Below are 16,852 nucleotides of genomic sequence, written 5' to 3' on the forward strand. Positions count from 1 at the left end.
AGATAGATAGATAGATAGATAGATAGATAGATAGATAGATTCCTTTAAAAGTCTGATAAATTGGGAAAACACAAATCCCTTGGTGGAAGAGAAATTCTGAGGAGGAGCCCCTGGCAGGTAGCAGGCAAATGGGTTAGAATTCAAGGCAGAAACTATAACTGAGGGATATAGTCAGGAACACCCTTTGTGGTTTTCTTTTCATATTAGTTTAACTAGAATTAACTTTATCCTGGACTTACATGCAAGCAGGCATTGACGTTTTGGTAGATTTCCGGTCCAGTAGCGTCTAACAATGGCAGCCAGACCTGGGAAGTGGCTTGAGAGGGCAGCTGGGAGCACTGCGAAGGTGCTCTGGGGAAAGCGTCAGGTTTTTTGGCTGGGGACCAGGGAGAAGTAGAAGTAAAGTAAAGCCATGCAAAAGTTTTTGTCTGGATGGAGGAATGATATAAATGCAGGCTAACTCTACATAGTAATAGAAACATGTTTATTAGGTATGTTTAAATTTTATGTATAATTATTAGAAAACTAAAAAGAGTATGTGATTTCCAAACCATTGGTGAAAGAAATGGAACAAAAGTTGGTCAATTTTAATAAAACAAAACAGGAAAGGGTGGAGTGGGGAAGGAACAAGCAAGGATGGCAAGTTGGGAAATATAAAATAAGATCAAGAGATATGTCCATACATCATATCAGTAATAACTGAATTAATTAAATTTTCCCATTAAATAGAAATTGTAGCATAGAGTAAAAAAGAAAGAAAATTTAGAAAAGAGGATGCAAGACATGGGGCATGGGATAGACACATATACACTACACACACACACCACACACACACACCACACACACACCACACACACACAGACACACACCACACACACACAGACACACACACACACAGACACACACCACACACACACAGACACACACCACACACACCAAACACACACACCACACACACAGACACACCATATATACACCAGACACACGCACACACCACACATACACCACACACAGACACAGCACACACATGCACACCACACACACACGCACACACCACACACAGACACACACCACACACACGCACACACCAAACACACCACACACGCACACACCACACACACCACACACACGTGCGCACATACAAAGACACCACACACACCACACACGCACACAGCACACGCCACACCACAGACATCACACACATCACACACATGCACACACACATATCACACTACCACACACATGCACACACCACACACACCACATGCATAGACACCACACGCACACACCACACACACCATACACAGCACAAACACACCCTCACACCCCCCCTACACCACACACACACACCACACACACGTCATGCACATGCACACACCACACACAGGCATCACACCACACACACGTCATGCACATGCACACACCACACACAGGCATCACACCACACACACACCACACACACGCACACATCACGCACACACCACACACACGCACACATCACGCACACACCACACACACCACACACACCACACACACGCACACATCACGCACACACCACACACACCACACACACCACACACACCCCTACACAACCACACCACACACGCACACACACCACACACACTACACATAATGCACACGCCACACACATGCACACACACACCACACACATTCACACAGACACACAACACACACACATCCCACACACCACATACACACAACACACACACGTGGTCACAAATACCACACACACGCACCTGCACACACCACTAACACACACATGCACAAACACCACACACATTACACATACCACACACACACTTCACACACACCACACATATGCACTCACACATACCACACATGTGCCCGCACACACATACACCACACGCACATGCACACACCACACACACTCCCACACAACTACACCATATGCACACAAACCACACACAGGCACACACCCACACACACACGCACACACACACCACCACACATACACACGTGCACACACCGCACACATGCACACACATGCACACACACACCAAATACCACACATGCGCATGGTCACACACACATGCGCGCACATACACCACACAGACGTGCACACTTGTGAGCAAACACGCGCACACACACATTACATATGCCCATGTGCACGCCACACACACGTGTGCACACACACACCACACCACACACACACCACACATATACCACAGGTGCACGCACACACCACATGCACACACACCACACACAGGCACATGCGCGCACACACATTTGGAGTTTTAGAAGGAGAGAAGGGGAGAGGAAATATTCAATGAATTAAAAGCTGCAACACTTCTAGAATTAATGAAAGACAATACTCAGGCTCAGGAAGTACACAAATTCCAATCAAGCTAAATAAAAATGAAAGCGGCACCTCTACACATGATTGCGAAACTGTCACAAACCAAAGATCAGCAGCTAGTCTTTAAAGAGCCAGAGAGTGAAGATAGATTACCTACACAGGAATGGTGTTTAGACTGACAGCTGACAGCTGAGTAAAATCTTTAAAGTATTTCAGGAAAATAATTGTCAACTTTGAATAGTGTAGTTAGCGAAATCATCTTTCAAGAACAAACACAAAATACATTTTCAGACAAACAAAAACTATAGGCTTTTCACCCTATTACTTCAGGATTACTTCCAGAAGAAGGAAAAGTATCCCCCAAATGAGGATAATAAGGGTGGTGTGCCTGCAATGGAACGACAATGAGCAAGGAACTTGTTACACTTGTGGGTAAATCTAAAGAAACATTAGTGATATGAAATTATAGCAATAACGCCTGCATCATGGGGTTAAAAAAAAAACAAGGTAAAAGAAAAATCCTGAACAAGAGTGTAGAAAGTAATTAAGAAATCAAAAGTAGCATCCTATAATTTCTCGAATGTTCGGGGCAGTTTTACATTTACATCAATATGCATGTCAGATTTTCTAGATTAACCACAAATAGAAGCAGAATATATACCTTCTAATCTAGTAGAGGGGGAAAAGGGGTAAGAAAACTGAGCAGTTTGAAAAATGAAAAAAAGGAGAAATAGATTTAAAAGAAAGGGTAAAAAACATTTGCAAATACACACAAAAAATAAATTTGTTAAAATAAAATTTAAATGTCAACAATTATAATTGATGTAAATGGAGTAAATTCTCTAGTTAAAGACAAAGATTTTTGGAATGGATTTTTCAAAATCTCAACTATATACTCCACAATAGACAAACCTAAACATATTTAGAAATGTTGATAGTAAAAGTATAGAAAACATTTACCAAATAAATATGAATTAAATATCAGACAAAATGCACAGTAAGACAAAATGCAAGAAAGTTAAAAGGGGAAACTTTGTATGATAAATGTTCACCAGGAAGATCTAGAAGTTCTTAACTTGCAGACAACTCCAAAAATATGAGCAAAAATTGATGGAAATACAAGGGGAAACTGAAAAATTGAGCCTCATAGTATTTTCAGGCCATGTATAAGAAATCCCAAAATCATTTTTTTGATTGGAGCAGTGACTGTATTTCATCTAGATTCACGAAAGTGGCTATTTCACTGGATGCAAACTTTGTTTACAAAACTGAACTCAGTAAAACCAGTTTGTGTGTGCAGGAGGAATTTTAGGTTGTAATAATTCTTCCAGATTCTGTGATGCATTCAGTCATGGCTGGGGTTGTTGTCCCTGGCATCCTCTCCCGCTCCTGCTCCCAGTCTTGTGGGCTTGTGGGTAGGTGCCTTGACTTGGGAGAGGATGCAGGACTGAGGAGTGGGAGAGGGGATGGACAGAATACCCAGCAAGTGTTCCTTCTCCAGTCTGTCACGCCAAGGGCAACCAGGGCTAGGTGCCACCAGGATCTTCACGTTGCTGCATAGAATGACTTCAGAGGTCTCCATCACAGAGGCAGAAGAGGAGAATTTATCACAAGAACTCCCCCGACTGGTCACGGGCTGCCTTGTGTGTGCTATGGACTTCTAGGAAGTCCTTCAGGGTCCACAGGTGGAAGTACCAGGCAGGGGTAGCTAAGGCGTCCACATCTCAAAGTCAGAGAAGCCCCAGGGCAGTGTTAAAAGAAAAATCTTAGGCAAACTAAATGTAACAGAGTTTAATTGAGTAAAGCATGATTTGTGAATTGGGCAGCCCTGAACCAGAATAGGTTCAGAGAGTCACCAGTGCTGCCGCATGGCCAAAGAAGACTCATGAACAGAAAAAGCAAAGTGACACACAGAAAACGGAAGTGAGGTACGGAAAGGGTTGGACTGGTTACAGCTTGGTGTTGTCTTATTTGAACACGGTTTGAACAGTTGGCCCCCTGTGATTGGCCAAAACTCAGTGATTGGTATGAGAGTAGGTTATAGCCTATTTACACATCCAGTTAGGTTATAGTTTACTATGTACAAAGAAACCTGTTGGCCAGACTTAAATATGTAAGGAGGCAGCTTTAGACTAAACTGAATTTAACAGCGGGAAGCAAGACCAGTTGCTGTGGCAATGGCCGGAGTAAGAGATATTTGAGGAGATGTGATCTGCGGCAGAGAAGTGTCCCACGCAGGAATTTCTTGTAAGACTCATTGCATTACTTAGGAAAAGGAATGCCCCCCCAACCCCCTGCACACAGACACTCCTGTGCAATATTGGGCTTCACCTTGGTCATTGTTATGGAATCCCTGGCCCTCCAAGGGCTCCCTACATGGGACAGTAAAGGAGATCCCAGAATCTCCCCCACTTCCCAGTTTAGTTACTGCACAAAATTGACTGTGTTAAAGAGCGAAATAGAAAAGAGGCAGCCTGGTTGGTCGAAGGACAAAAAATTTCAGTTCTGCAGGAGGAATGAGTTTAAGTCCTCTATAACACGGTGACTATAGTTAATAACAATGTACTGTGTACTCAAAATCACTAAGGGGGTAGATTTTCAGTGTTCACACCACAAAAAAAACTGTATGTGAGGTAATGCTATGTTAATTAGCTGGATTTAGCCATTCCACAATCTATACACATTCCAAAACATTATGTCTTACACCATAAATATGCAATTTTTATTTGTCAATTAAAATTTAATTAATTCTTATAACGAAAGAATGAAAAGGAGGAAGTACTTTTTCTTAGTAGGTGATCTTCAACAGAAGAAAGTGAAAAAAAGTCTTAAAATGTCAGTATGAGACAACAGATTCTGCAATGACAGGAAGGGTGGGTAATGGACAATTATGTGAACAAACACATTTCAAAGCCCGGGTTGAGATCAGGGGTCAAAGAGGAGACGACCACAGCTGGTGACTTAGAGGGTCAGTAAGAGGAACCAGGGCAGAAAAGCACAGAAACTCCTCCATTTAAAATTTCAGGCTGCAAACTCACATGGGTGCCAAGCTGAGCACCCAGGAAGGCACAGGTCAGCCATGCTAGCCGAAGGGGATGCCCATGTGTCATTCATGATGGAAGGAGAGGAGAAGGGCAGCCAGCCTTGGGGGAACTCTTAAGTTGGAGTAGCTGGGGCAATGGCTCACGCTGTAATCCTAGCAACATAGGAGACTGAGGTGGGAGGATCACTTCAGCCCAGGAGTTAGAGGTTGTGGTGAGCTGTGATCGTGCCTCTGCACTCCAGCCTGGAGACAGAGTGAGACCCTGCCCTAACACTCAGTGTCTTTTTTTTTTTTTTTCTTCAAGGCATTTTGGGTTGAGGAAGTCCAGAAAAGTCAGAACAATGCCCTGGTATGGACAGTTCCCTTTCAACAGATAATCTTGCGTAGAAGCAGTTCCGAGTGATAGACAAAGCCTCTTAATAAGGAGGAGAGTTTCTGTAAGAGCAGCTTTCTGCACCTGTCACTAGGACCTAGCTGTCATGACTGCAGGTTTATTCTCATCAGCTGGTAATAGATACGGGAAAGAACACACTGAACTTGGGAGACCAATGCTTTCAACTCCTAGGTTGTTGAATTCCTTGCACATCGGGGTGCCCTGCAGGGGGCAAGTCTGGTAGCAGTGATCATCAAGGATGACACAGGAAAATCGGCATGCTTCCTGAGGCAGAACAATGCTACCTGAGCACTTCTCCAGAGGGGCAGACTTTAGCAGCATTACAGGGTTCAGCTGAAGGTCATCAGGGGCCACCGCGGGGTTTGGGGAGCCTGTGTGTCTCCTGCAAAGTCCAGTGAACGGGAGCCTCCAGGAGCAGAAGTTTGCACTGGAAAACAGGGAGAGTATTTCACAACAACTCTTGCATATATGTAGCTAGAAAGAGAGAGGGGAAGGTGGGACTGAGAGAGAGTGAGAGACTGTGGCTTAGTGAACTTAGCTGAAACAGATGCACACAATTGTGACCTTAAAATGGTTGTTTTAAGCCACAGTTTGGGGATAATTGAAGGATCTTCTAAACCAAAACATCTGAAAGCTTTATAGTTTTGCCTTTCACACATCCCACACATACACCATGTCTTTAATCCACCTGGAAGTGTTTTCCTGTAAGGTGTGAAGTACAGGTCCAATTGTATGTTTTCCCATATGGACAGTTGTCCCAGTAACTTACCAAAAAGCCAGCCCTCCCCCGGTGTCAGCCGCACCCACTTTGTGTCCACACGTGTGTGTGCTGCCTGCTCCTTTTCCTGCTGCATGGGTCCATTTGTCCCCCCAAGTCAATACTACCCTGCTGTGATGATCACAGTCTTATCAAAGCACTGACCTGGGACAGACTCAGCCATCACCTCGTTCTTTAAGGGTATTTTCCCGATCCTTGGCTCTGAGTTTCTCATCCATTTGACAATTGGCTTAGCAGGTTCACTTCATTTCTCTGCAGCCCAATGTCTCACCCTCTGAGAATGCAAAGAGATAATGAATTTGAACATGATTCATTGACCACAGAAAACAATTGTGTTTTCATATATTGTTTTTATACGATTAAACCTAAGGAAAAAGCATTATTTGTTATATCTTGTTCTTCTATCATTTCTGAAAATATCACCTTAATTCGTGAATGTCCTCAAGTCCTGAGGTGCTGCCTCCTGCTGCTACAGGGCCAAGAGTGTTACACTGGTTCCTATTAAGAATGTTTCCAAATTCGCCTTACTAAAATTGTAATTTTTTGAAATCTCCTTTTGGATTTTAACAGCCACTTTCAGCTGGCAAACAATTTTGAACACTGGAAACAATTCAGTCCTGCTGTCAGTCTGTAGCCAGATTCCAATCTGACGTGCTGGGGGATTTGAGTGAGGGTTGAGAGGACCACGTGTACAATCCTGCTGGCCTCTGCATCCTCAGATTGGCACTGTGAGAACCACGCAGGAGTCACTGGCAAGATGTGAACTCTTTATCCTGAAAAATTTTCATATGATATTTTTAAAAGCGTTTTTGTCTCATGTGAATTCAACCCTATATTGAGAAAGCGGTGTTAATATTTTAATAATATTAATATTTAAAATTATTTTATTTTTACATACTAATTTTACAAAACTTAGAACATATTTAAAAATTCAAAGTATCCATTTGTCCATGATATGAAAAATTTATGAATATTTTTAAAATTTTTCGTCTATTTTTTCGTCTTTATGCACGTTTCTTGTTTTCTCTCTTAATATCACACACACACTACTTTACCTCCTGCATAGGGATGACCTATTGGTTGGCTGGTTACCAGTCATTCCCCTTTCTTTCTTCTTTGTTGAAAGGGGCCAAATTACATTAGTTAATGGGCAAAAAGAGTGGGGGCTGGCCACGACCTAGCCCCAGAGGTGAATTTTGATTGGACTAAACCAAACAAGGAATTCTGCCCACCTGGCTGGTGATGATTGGCTAAGGCCTGAGCGCGACATGCAGTGCTGACCAATGAGGAGTGAGAGAGGTTCTGCTAGCAGGTGGGGGTTTACTCCTTGATGAAATGTGGCCATAGGTAGTCTCCACTGTGATGTCTGGACTTCAGGAACCTCCAGTGACCTTGCAGGGACAAGCTTGAGTCCTGGATTCCTGATGATGTTCGTGAGCGGCTCAAAGTCCTCGTCTCCAGACTCTAGTCACACAGGACAGCGGTGGTCCTCTGTGGGGCGTGGCCAGTTGAGCTCCTGGTCCTTGCACAGCCAGGGAGAGAGCAGCCCGATGACACACCGAGCCCTGCTCTTAGGGCGACGTTTTGCTGTGTTCGTAGAGTTCTCCTTGAGTTGTTGTTGCAGACCATTCCAACAAGCTATTATTCCATGATTTATTTTGTTTGTCCCATATTGTCAAAAAATGATAATGATAACAAACTTTCTCGTTCGATTTTTGATATTAATAGAAATGCCAATAATTACAGTAATAATAGTTAATATTTAATTTGCTCCTTCCTCAGTTACACCAGAAACTGAGCCAAGTATATTACTCATGTCATCTCATTTAATCTTCAGAAAAATGAGTGTTCTGCTGTCATCCCCATTTTACAGTTGAAAAACCAAGAGATCAGAAAGGTAGTGAAACTCATCCAAGGTCACATGGCTAGAGGTGGCAAAGCCGCCTCAAAGACTCTGCTCTTATATACGTACATATAAACACGTGTATGTATGTATACATTATAAAATATTAACCTGCCATATTGAAGACAGTTCCTTATGTTAAGAAAGCATCCTTCCATTTTTACTTCAGTGCTTCTAGCCCCTTTCTCTCGTGCCACTTCCTATTTTCTCCTTTTCCTTTGTAATATTACATAGAGATTTGTCCACTACTTGTATATTTTGTATGCAGAACCAGTTGTTAAGGTTATTCATTTCATTTTCATTCTGCTTTACATATTTGTTTATTTCTATCTTTTTTCTTTTTTAGGGATTTTTTTACTCAGCAAAATTTTGTCAGCATCATTCCACATTAATAAATAAGCCTTACTGTTACAATTTTAGTGGCTGCCCGTATTGTCTAAGTGTGATGATGTATGTAAGTTGCACAGCTTACTGGTTCCCTCTCCCAAACTCAATCCTGGATAAGCTAAGGAAGAGGGACGGAAGCAACAACCGAGGAGTAAACATGAGGAAATGTGTTGAGAACCAACCCTCTGGGAGGCAGAACCTGTGTGGCTACAGAGCCTGGAGCCAGGGCTGCCGTCTCTAAACAGGAAAGACAGAAGAACTTCTAGAGTTCATGCCAACTGCTCATTATGGGTGCAGTCTCAGGCCTCAGTTATGATATCTATTAGCCAGAATTAATACAAGAACATAGGGCTTATCATTTTTTGTTGCTACAGAAAGGAACTGGTGATGTTTAATTTTCCCAAGAGTATGGAACTAGCATAGGATGAGAAAAATAGGCCAAAGGGAGAGAGCTTCTGTTTTCTCACCTGCAGAGATGGGAGCACCAAGCCTAGCCTGACAGATCACTGGGCCAGTTCCCAGAGAAAGCCCTCATGATGAGCAGTTCCACACTTTCCTCGTACTGCCCCTCCTTCTTCAGGAAGCACCATATTTTCCCATCAACTAGAAGGTATCTCTCTGGCCTCTGAACTCCAAAGAGTGAATCAGACACAGCTGCTGCCCCAGAGGAGTTGACAAAGCAACACATGGTAAGAGCTGCAGCCTGAAGAATAAAATGTGTCACATGTCCCCAGGTTGAGAAGGGGTGAAGGGAGATCCTGGCTGGGATCAGAGATAGTGGAGATGTACAAGTGTGTAATAGAGGAGTGCCTTGAAAAGCAAACACACCACAAAATGTTTATTTTTAAAGAATAAATAAATGGCAAAGGAAACGCAGGAAAGGAAAGATTTACAAAATCCAAGTCACTAAAGTGCTTTCAATCACAAATTTTGAAAAACCAAAAGCCTGGTCTGACCTAAAAACACTGTTTCCAGCTATCCAACAATTGTTTAAATATGATCCCATGCTATTTTTAAAGGAAATGCAGAAACGACCAGAGTATGGGTTTGAGTTCCAATATGCATAGCCTATCAAGTGACACTCAAGAAAACACAAAATTACTCCCTAACAAGAAAATTGAAATATCCAAGGCCAAGTTCAAGGTAAAGACAATATAATTCATTCATGTGTCTGTATGGAGTCTTCACTATAATGATCTCAGATTCTTCTGGAGATTAGACATTTTATATTTCCTAATTGAGAATGAGGACATCAGACCTAACCTATTCATCTATACAGTACATTGAACCACACATCTCAAATGATGCCCAGCAGTGAAATCATTTTTGAACTTCGGATCCTCCCTGCTCAAGCTACAAAAGAGAATCAAAAGTTTTGCACCAAGTTAACTGGTTAAAGTGCCATTAAGGAACCATTTCCATTCTAGAATGAAATAGAATTTTCCCTAGGTCACTCATCTGTCCTCTTAAAGCAAGTGGCATTGCATTTTATCTTGACATTGTGAGAAGAAAATCAAACTGAGAGTATATGTCTTGGACCATTTTTGTCTTTTGGAAAATGCCAGTGAGGAATATGCACATTTTCAGCCTTTGACAGTGGGACCTGTGGGTCTCATATGGCTCCCACCTTCCCTGGCTGGGGCCCCTCCAGTGCCGTGGAGTTGGAGCCTCCTTGAGCACCAGCCCCAGGGTGCACTTTCTTGGTCTCCTGCCGGGCAGAGCTGGAGAGGTCAATAGCCACATCTTCCAAGCCATTCTCAGGGCTCACTTTATCTGAGCCTCTCTGTGATCCTGACACACTCTGGCTAGAACCTTCTTTGAAGTGGTCAGAGCCCCAGAGTCCTGCCAACTTATCTTCACTTCCTGGCTTCCTTATTATCCCCATGGATTTTTTATGCATCCCTTGTAAAAAAAAAAAAAAAGGAAAAAATAAAAATAAAAATTTAAATTCAGCAATGAAGTAAATTTCCTTCTTATTGTTCTCTAAATCCCACTAGAATTGTCCTTGTCAGTGCCTATCTCTGGGGTCTACAGGAGAGGCAGGTAGGTAACTCCCACCTTAGGGGTTTAAAGCAGGTGTCTGACCCCGGGTCACATCCAGCAAAGGTGTTTTGGATGACACAGTGATTGGCATTGGGCCCACTTTCCCCTAGGCTGCGGTCTCGCAGATGCCAGTAAGCGCCCTCCCCCACCTGTTTGTGTAATTTCAGATGAGCCAGTTTGGGTCACTGCCTACAATGCTCCCTCTAGTGTTTCAGTCCTTGAGAGCAAAGTCCAGACATATCTATGATTGGAACCTCCAGTGCCCAGGATAGGGCTGCTTGGTAGCTGTTCAAAAACTGTTCGCTGAGCAAAAAACTTCCTCCATCTAAACCTAAAATGCCACTATGATCCTCCTAACTAATTACCCCGTGCCCGGAGGTACTCATCTGTGACTCATTCCCACAATCTGTGATCCCTGCCTGTTGGTTTCTGGCGACAGCAAACAGGGCAACAAGGGTGGAGCATCCTGAGAGTGCTGGGCCTCAGCAGCGGAGACTCTTTGAGCACCAAAAATCTAAGGGACAGAAAAGCCACTCGGCAGGTTGTTCATGGCAGAACCAAGCCCGGGGCCAGCCCTCCTGACTCAGATGGAGGGGCTCACTGTCTCCAGGGGTCGCTGCTCAGCACTGCCCTGTTTCCTATTACCAAGTGCCCTAAATTGTATGGTTTCTAAAAATTCTAACAGCATTCAACACTTGGATGCTGTTAATGCAATGATGTCATTTCACCCTTAAATCCCAAATACATATTTAGCATGCATAGCCCAGTGAGACTTCCACACAGCCTAGACAGTCTCTGTGAAAAATGAGGCAACCATCCAGTTGCTGCAAGCTTTGTTATTAATTAAAAATAATAAGAACGGTTCTGGACCTGAATCTCAGTAAACTGACGTTGCTTTGCTTTGGAAATGGCTGCCTCGGTGGGGACACCCTGGGATTCCCCCACCTCCTACAACACCTCGAGCCGTGCCATCCCGGGGGCCCTTCCTTACCCAGGAGCCAGGGCGCGCAGGAGCCCAGCAGGCCGCCCTCGGCGGAGTTGAGCACGGAGTCCGGCAGCGGGATGCAGTGGCGCACCATGGCCCCGTACAGCCCGTACTCGGCCATCACGCTGCTGCCGCCCCAGCGCTTCTCCCGCTTGCGCCATTTGGCCCTGCGGTTTTGAAACCAGACCTGGTTGAAAGCAGGAGAAGCAGAAGGCACACAGAAGAGACAGTGAAGAGGGGCGCCTGGAGGAACGGAGGCGGCGTCCCTGGGCTCGGAGCTTCTCTCCCGAGCATGATCCCATGCTATTTCTGAAGGAAATAGCTCCCGAGGGCCAACCAGCCGCCCTCAGGGAGCGCGCCCACGAGCCCCCAGCAGCGCCCACGTGCGGTCCGGACTCACGGGCATTCAACGCGGTAGGGACACTTGTGACCACGTCCACTGAAGTTTCCATAGAGTCAGGAATGAAAAAAACTAAAGAATCAAACTCCCTTTTCCCACATTGTGTGAAGAGGTCAACTACAGTGTTTCCTGCTTTTTCTCATTAATTGGAAAGAGTTCACTGGGGCACTGGCTCCTTCCGAGCTTAGGCTATTGGGTTGCTGGTGATATTTCTCATTAAAAACATTATGTTAATAAAGGACTATTATGAAATACGGTTTAGCTGTTAAAAAAAGAGTTAGTGACATATCTTCTGATAAAACCAAGAGCAAAATTCTATGTATGCATGTGAGTGTGTGTATATATGCACGTAGATATGTATATGCACATACATATTCAGGGGCAGATAATATACTCCACAAAGTAGAGAAAGGTCTTCTCAGGCATTTGTGTTGATTTCTTTCAGGGTTTGAGATGGAGAGGTAGTCTCTTTTTTTTTTTTTTTTCATTGACATATCTTTATAGTTTCTAGTTGCAGCACACATTATCATGTGATTTTAAAGAATGATTTGATACTAAATAATAATAAAATGAAAAAAGGCATGAGGGTCATAGGGGCAAGCTCTTGTGGTGCCTTCAGCTAAGGGACCCTCAGTTTCTATGCAAAGGGAGCGTGTTGGCTATAGAGAAGGGACTGCTGATTGGCTCACTGAATGTGGGAATGACAAGTTCTCTGTGGTATCTTTGGAACGGAGAAAAGGGACCCCAGACACCTGTATCCGGTCTTCAGGGAGCTCAGTTTTCACAGCCAGCATTTCTCGGGCATACACATCAGGGTAGTGGGCCTCGCTGAACGCCTTCTCCAACTCTTCCAGCTGGTGAGCAGTGAAAACTGTCCTGCAAGGACCCCAAAACACACACGTGGGCACGTGTCCCCTGGGAACAGCAGCCTCCCTGGCCTTAAGGACCACCCTGCCTGCTTCCTCTGCTGTCCAGACCCTAGAAGCCACTTCATGATAATGGAACACCCCACCTCTGAATGATTAGCTGATGTAAAGTCCAGAAGTTTGATTCAAACGAAAACAGTTCTTTAGCTCTTTCTTAATGAATTCCATCAGCTCATTCTGACAAAATCCATTTGACAGATCCACAAAATTGTCTTTAAAATGCTCCCCAAAAAATGCTAGCAAGATTGTAGCATTTTCCCAGCCTCCTAGGAACTGCAGAATTATCTTCCCAAATGGCTTCTGTGCCCTTCCCATTGCCAACCAGGAAACCACTGGGCCTGCTATCATGCCGGGCCATAAATTCTCAGATGCAGGTGCCATAAACCTTGGGCTGTGTCCCAAGGAACGGCAGGCAGAGGGGACTGCCTGGCCCTATACCTGTGCCGCCGCTTCTTCCTCTTGCCCGAGGTGGGGGATGCCTTTAGGTCATTCCTGTCTTCAGACTGGCTGTCCTCATCTGATGGCACAGAAAGAAGAAGAGGACTTTAAGGGTGATCATATCCCCTCTATTTCCTGGATTTTAATGTGAGGATTGAAGTTATGAACCTCTTGGGTACTTAAGTAGTTTACAATATGAGCTAGCATTTTTAGTGCCTACTAGATCCCAGGCTCTGTGCTTAACACTGTCCATACATTATCTCAAGTATTCTTAATATAATAATAAAACACCAAAATGGCTGCTATTATTATCATCCTATTTTTACAGATGAGGAAACTGAGGCACCGAATGTTTAAGTAATTTGCCCAAAATCACACAGGTAGTAAATGGTGAAGTTGAGAATTCAAATCCCAGATTATCTGAAGCCAAAACTACTCAGCCACTGATTGCACTCTCTATCCCCACACTGCTTCCAAACACATCCACCCCTATGCCCCCAGCCTCATCATCTTAACCTCTACACCAACATTTCCCAGAGGAAGTCTGGGGCTTGTGACATCAGAACCCTCGTCAGAACTGCACCCCTTCCCTGATGCACCAAATCAGAATCTCTGGAGGTGGGATCTAGGAGGCTCATTCTTGACAAGTGTGCTCAGATGATTTGTAGTTGCCCTTGAAAATTTGAGAACCACTCCACTGTGCTTTACCTTTTTATACCCAATACATCAAAAAGTCTAGATGGAAAAGAAGAAGACCAAACTATTGTGAGATTCATTGCTAGAAGGCATAATTGCCTCAAAATATCTTTAAAATGAATAAAGGCAAAAATAACTAAATAATACTAGTTTTACTCGTCCATCAATTAGTTCACCAGAAACCTGGCTTGGATTAAAACATTCTGTATTGGGCTGTCCAACCTGATGAGACATGAGACACATAAGGTTATTAAGCACATGAAATGTGGCCAGTAAGATCAAGACATGCTGTAAACATAAATCACTTAGTGGAGTTAGAAGACTTAGTGCTCCTAAAAAGTAAAATATTTTTGTATTGATTATGTGTAAAATGATAATATTTGCTATCATTGTTGGGTTAAAATATAGTATTTAGATTCATTTCACTTTTAATGTGACTGTGAGAAATTTCCGTCAAACATGCAATCACATTTCATTTTTCTTGGACAGCTCTGCTCCAGACTTTCAGAAATGCTGGCAGAGTTGGATTTAGCTGCCTTTGGTTTTGTAAGAAAGAACCCATCCCATGAAAACAGTTTTTGCATTTTTAGTGACACTAATAGGGAGTTTCATTTTATCTTACGTAGAAGCTCATGAAATAAAGTCCTTTTAGAGTGGAGCAAAAACGTGCCTGCCTATTGATTTGACATGCTTCCCTTTAGTATCAGGAGACCCAGTCTACTCTTTTTGCCTTGGCTGCCTGGATGCTCAGCTCTAGATTCTACCACATACCTTCGCCAGTCCATCCTTTCTTGTGTAATTCTTTCTTTTCTCTCCCACACCCAAAACCACTCGTTTCCTTAGCCCTTGTCCTTTATAGAATTTCATTGCTTCCTTCTCTTTCCCCGCGACCCGCCTGGATTTCTTTGGGGAAATGGGTAGGCCGGGAACACATCTCTAGGCGTAACTACAATGAATCCCCAAGGTTGCTTCTTTCTCCTGCACAGGGGACTGGGAGGACGCTGCGCCGGCAGAGGAGCGCGGTACCCGGGACTCTCTTTTCAGCACCCCGAGGGGCGGACAGTTCCAGGGCTCGAGGCCGCGTACTCTTCAAGGACCCGTCAATCATTCGATCATTTCCGCCCGCGTTTCCACCTGGTACCTTGCTCGGTGCTGCTGGTGAACACCACAGGCCCGGGCCTTCCCGACCCACGCAGCTGCCAGAGGCGGAGACTGGCGCCTGGCGCTGGGGGGAAAAAAGGCCCTCTGGAGATGGTTGTTGAAGACCCCAGGGTCTCATCAAAAGGTTCCACCCGGAACCAGGTGGTGGCGGTCCCACATCGCTGAGGGAACAGGACCCCGGATGAGAGGCAGGGATTTGGGATGCAGCAAGGGGCAGGCGGCGCAGCTCCGCGAATGCCCCTCCCGCGACGGGGCCTCGCTCTGGGCTCCCCGCTTAGATCTGGGCCGCTGGGGCCAGGGGCGATGGTCTGTGACCCCTGCGCGGCTCAGAGCCTAGGGGACAGGGGCAGGAGCGGAAAGCGCGGGCCTGATTACCGGACGTGGAGACGCTCTCGCTGCGCTTCTGGCGGCCGAGCGCAGGCGGAGGACGGCTGGGAGCCAGCGGGGCAGCGGGCTCGGGGCCCCTGGGCGGCAGGAACGGCACGTCGGCTAGGAGCAGGCAGGGCGCTCGAGCGGCCGCCGGCGGCTGCGTGCCGAAGCCACAGAGGAGGCCGAGTCCCAGCGGTAGGGCCCCACGCGCCAGGCTGGAGCCGTCAAGCCCCGGGCCCGGGCGCGGCGCGACTGCCGGACCCTCGCAGCCAGATCCCTGTCCTGGGCCAGCGGGCGCCGGCAGCTCGGCCTCCAAGCCCAGCAGGTCCGTGATGGCGAAGCCCCGGGGGCGCGAGCCCCTAGGGGAACTGCCAGGCACCAGCGCCCTGCTGCTAGTGCGCCCGTCGGAAAGCGAGTCCCGGCCGGTCATGGTTCCTTAGCAAGCAAGGCGCGAGCCTCTCTGGATCCCGTTTGCGGAGGGCCCAGCTTAGAGGAAGCTTTATAGGACTGGGCTGCCGGTCGGGCGCGGGAGGCCTGAAGGGCTCCAATCAGCTGGGCGCGGGCGCGTCGCCGTTCCGGACCCCGCGAGATGGGGACGCCACCAGTTCCCCTCCCCTCGGTTACCGCCCACCCAGCTGCAGTCCCCTCAGTCACCTCCTTCTCCTCTCTTCTGTCCAGCCCACCCCACCCCACCCCCATTCTAGGAGGGAGGGGAGGAAAGAAGGTAAGGGACAATGATTCCGCTGTCTGCCTGTCCCTCGAAAAGTCGCAAGTTCTACATCCTGGCGTGGTCTTCTCCTTCATTTCAGACTCTCTGGGTGGAGGCCCCACTCCCAGCTGCCCTGAAGCTTCTTTGATGCAACCCAACTGCCTATTAAGACCTAGGAGCCCATTCCCAACCACACCCCGATGGCTACCCCCTAAATGTCCCCAGCCAGCCCTCCACCTCCGCCGCCGGTGCCACGAAGGCCTTCCTGTAAGAAGGCCTTCT

At 45.8% G+C, this 16,852-nt stretch overlaps 1 protein-coding gene across 2 annotated transcripts; it reads right to left on the minus strand.

Annotated features, from left to right (window-relative positions):
* Window positions 1-3,360: 3,360 nt before the first annotated feature.
* VSX1 (visual system homeobox 1) lies at window positions 3,361-16,336 on the minus strand. Of its 2 annotated transcripts, XM_055372578.2 has the most exons (7): window positions 15,868-16,336; window positions 13,636-13,714; window positions 13,024-13,147; window positions 11,878-12,058; window positions 7,786-10,745; window positions 6,698-6,827; window positions 3,361-6,202 (listed from the first exon to the last, which is right to left on the minus strand). In XM_055372578.2, exons 1-5 carry the CDS (start codon window positions 16,289-16,291, stop codon window positions 10,456-10,458), a joined length of 1,098 nt encoding a protein of 365 aa, XP_055228553.1. In that variant the 5' UTR covers window positions 16,292-16,336; the 3' UTR covers window positions 3,361-6,202; window positions 6,698-6,827; window positions 7,786-10,455. The 2 variants fall into 2 exon arrangements, with proteins under 2 accessions (XP_055228553.1, XP_004061970.1); XM_004061922.3 differs by lacking the exons at window positions 6,698-6,827; window positions 7,786-10,745; window positions 11,878-12,058.
* Window positions 16,337-16,852: the final 516 nt, after the last annotated feature.

Source organism: Gorilla gorilla, chromosome 21 (assembly GCF_029281585.2).
Source record: "Gorilla gorilla gorilla isolate KB3781 chromosome 21, NHGRI_mGorGor1-v2.1_pri, whole genome shotgun sequence".
Lineage (NCBI taxonomy): Eukaryota > Metazoa > Chordata > Mammalia > Primates > Hominidae > Gorilla > Gorilla gorilla.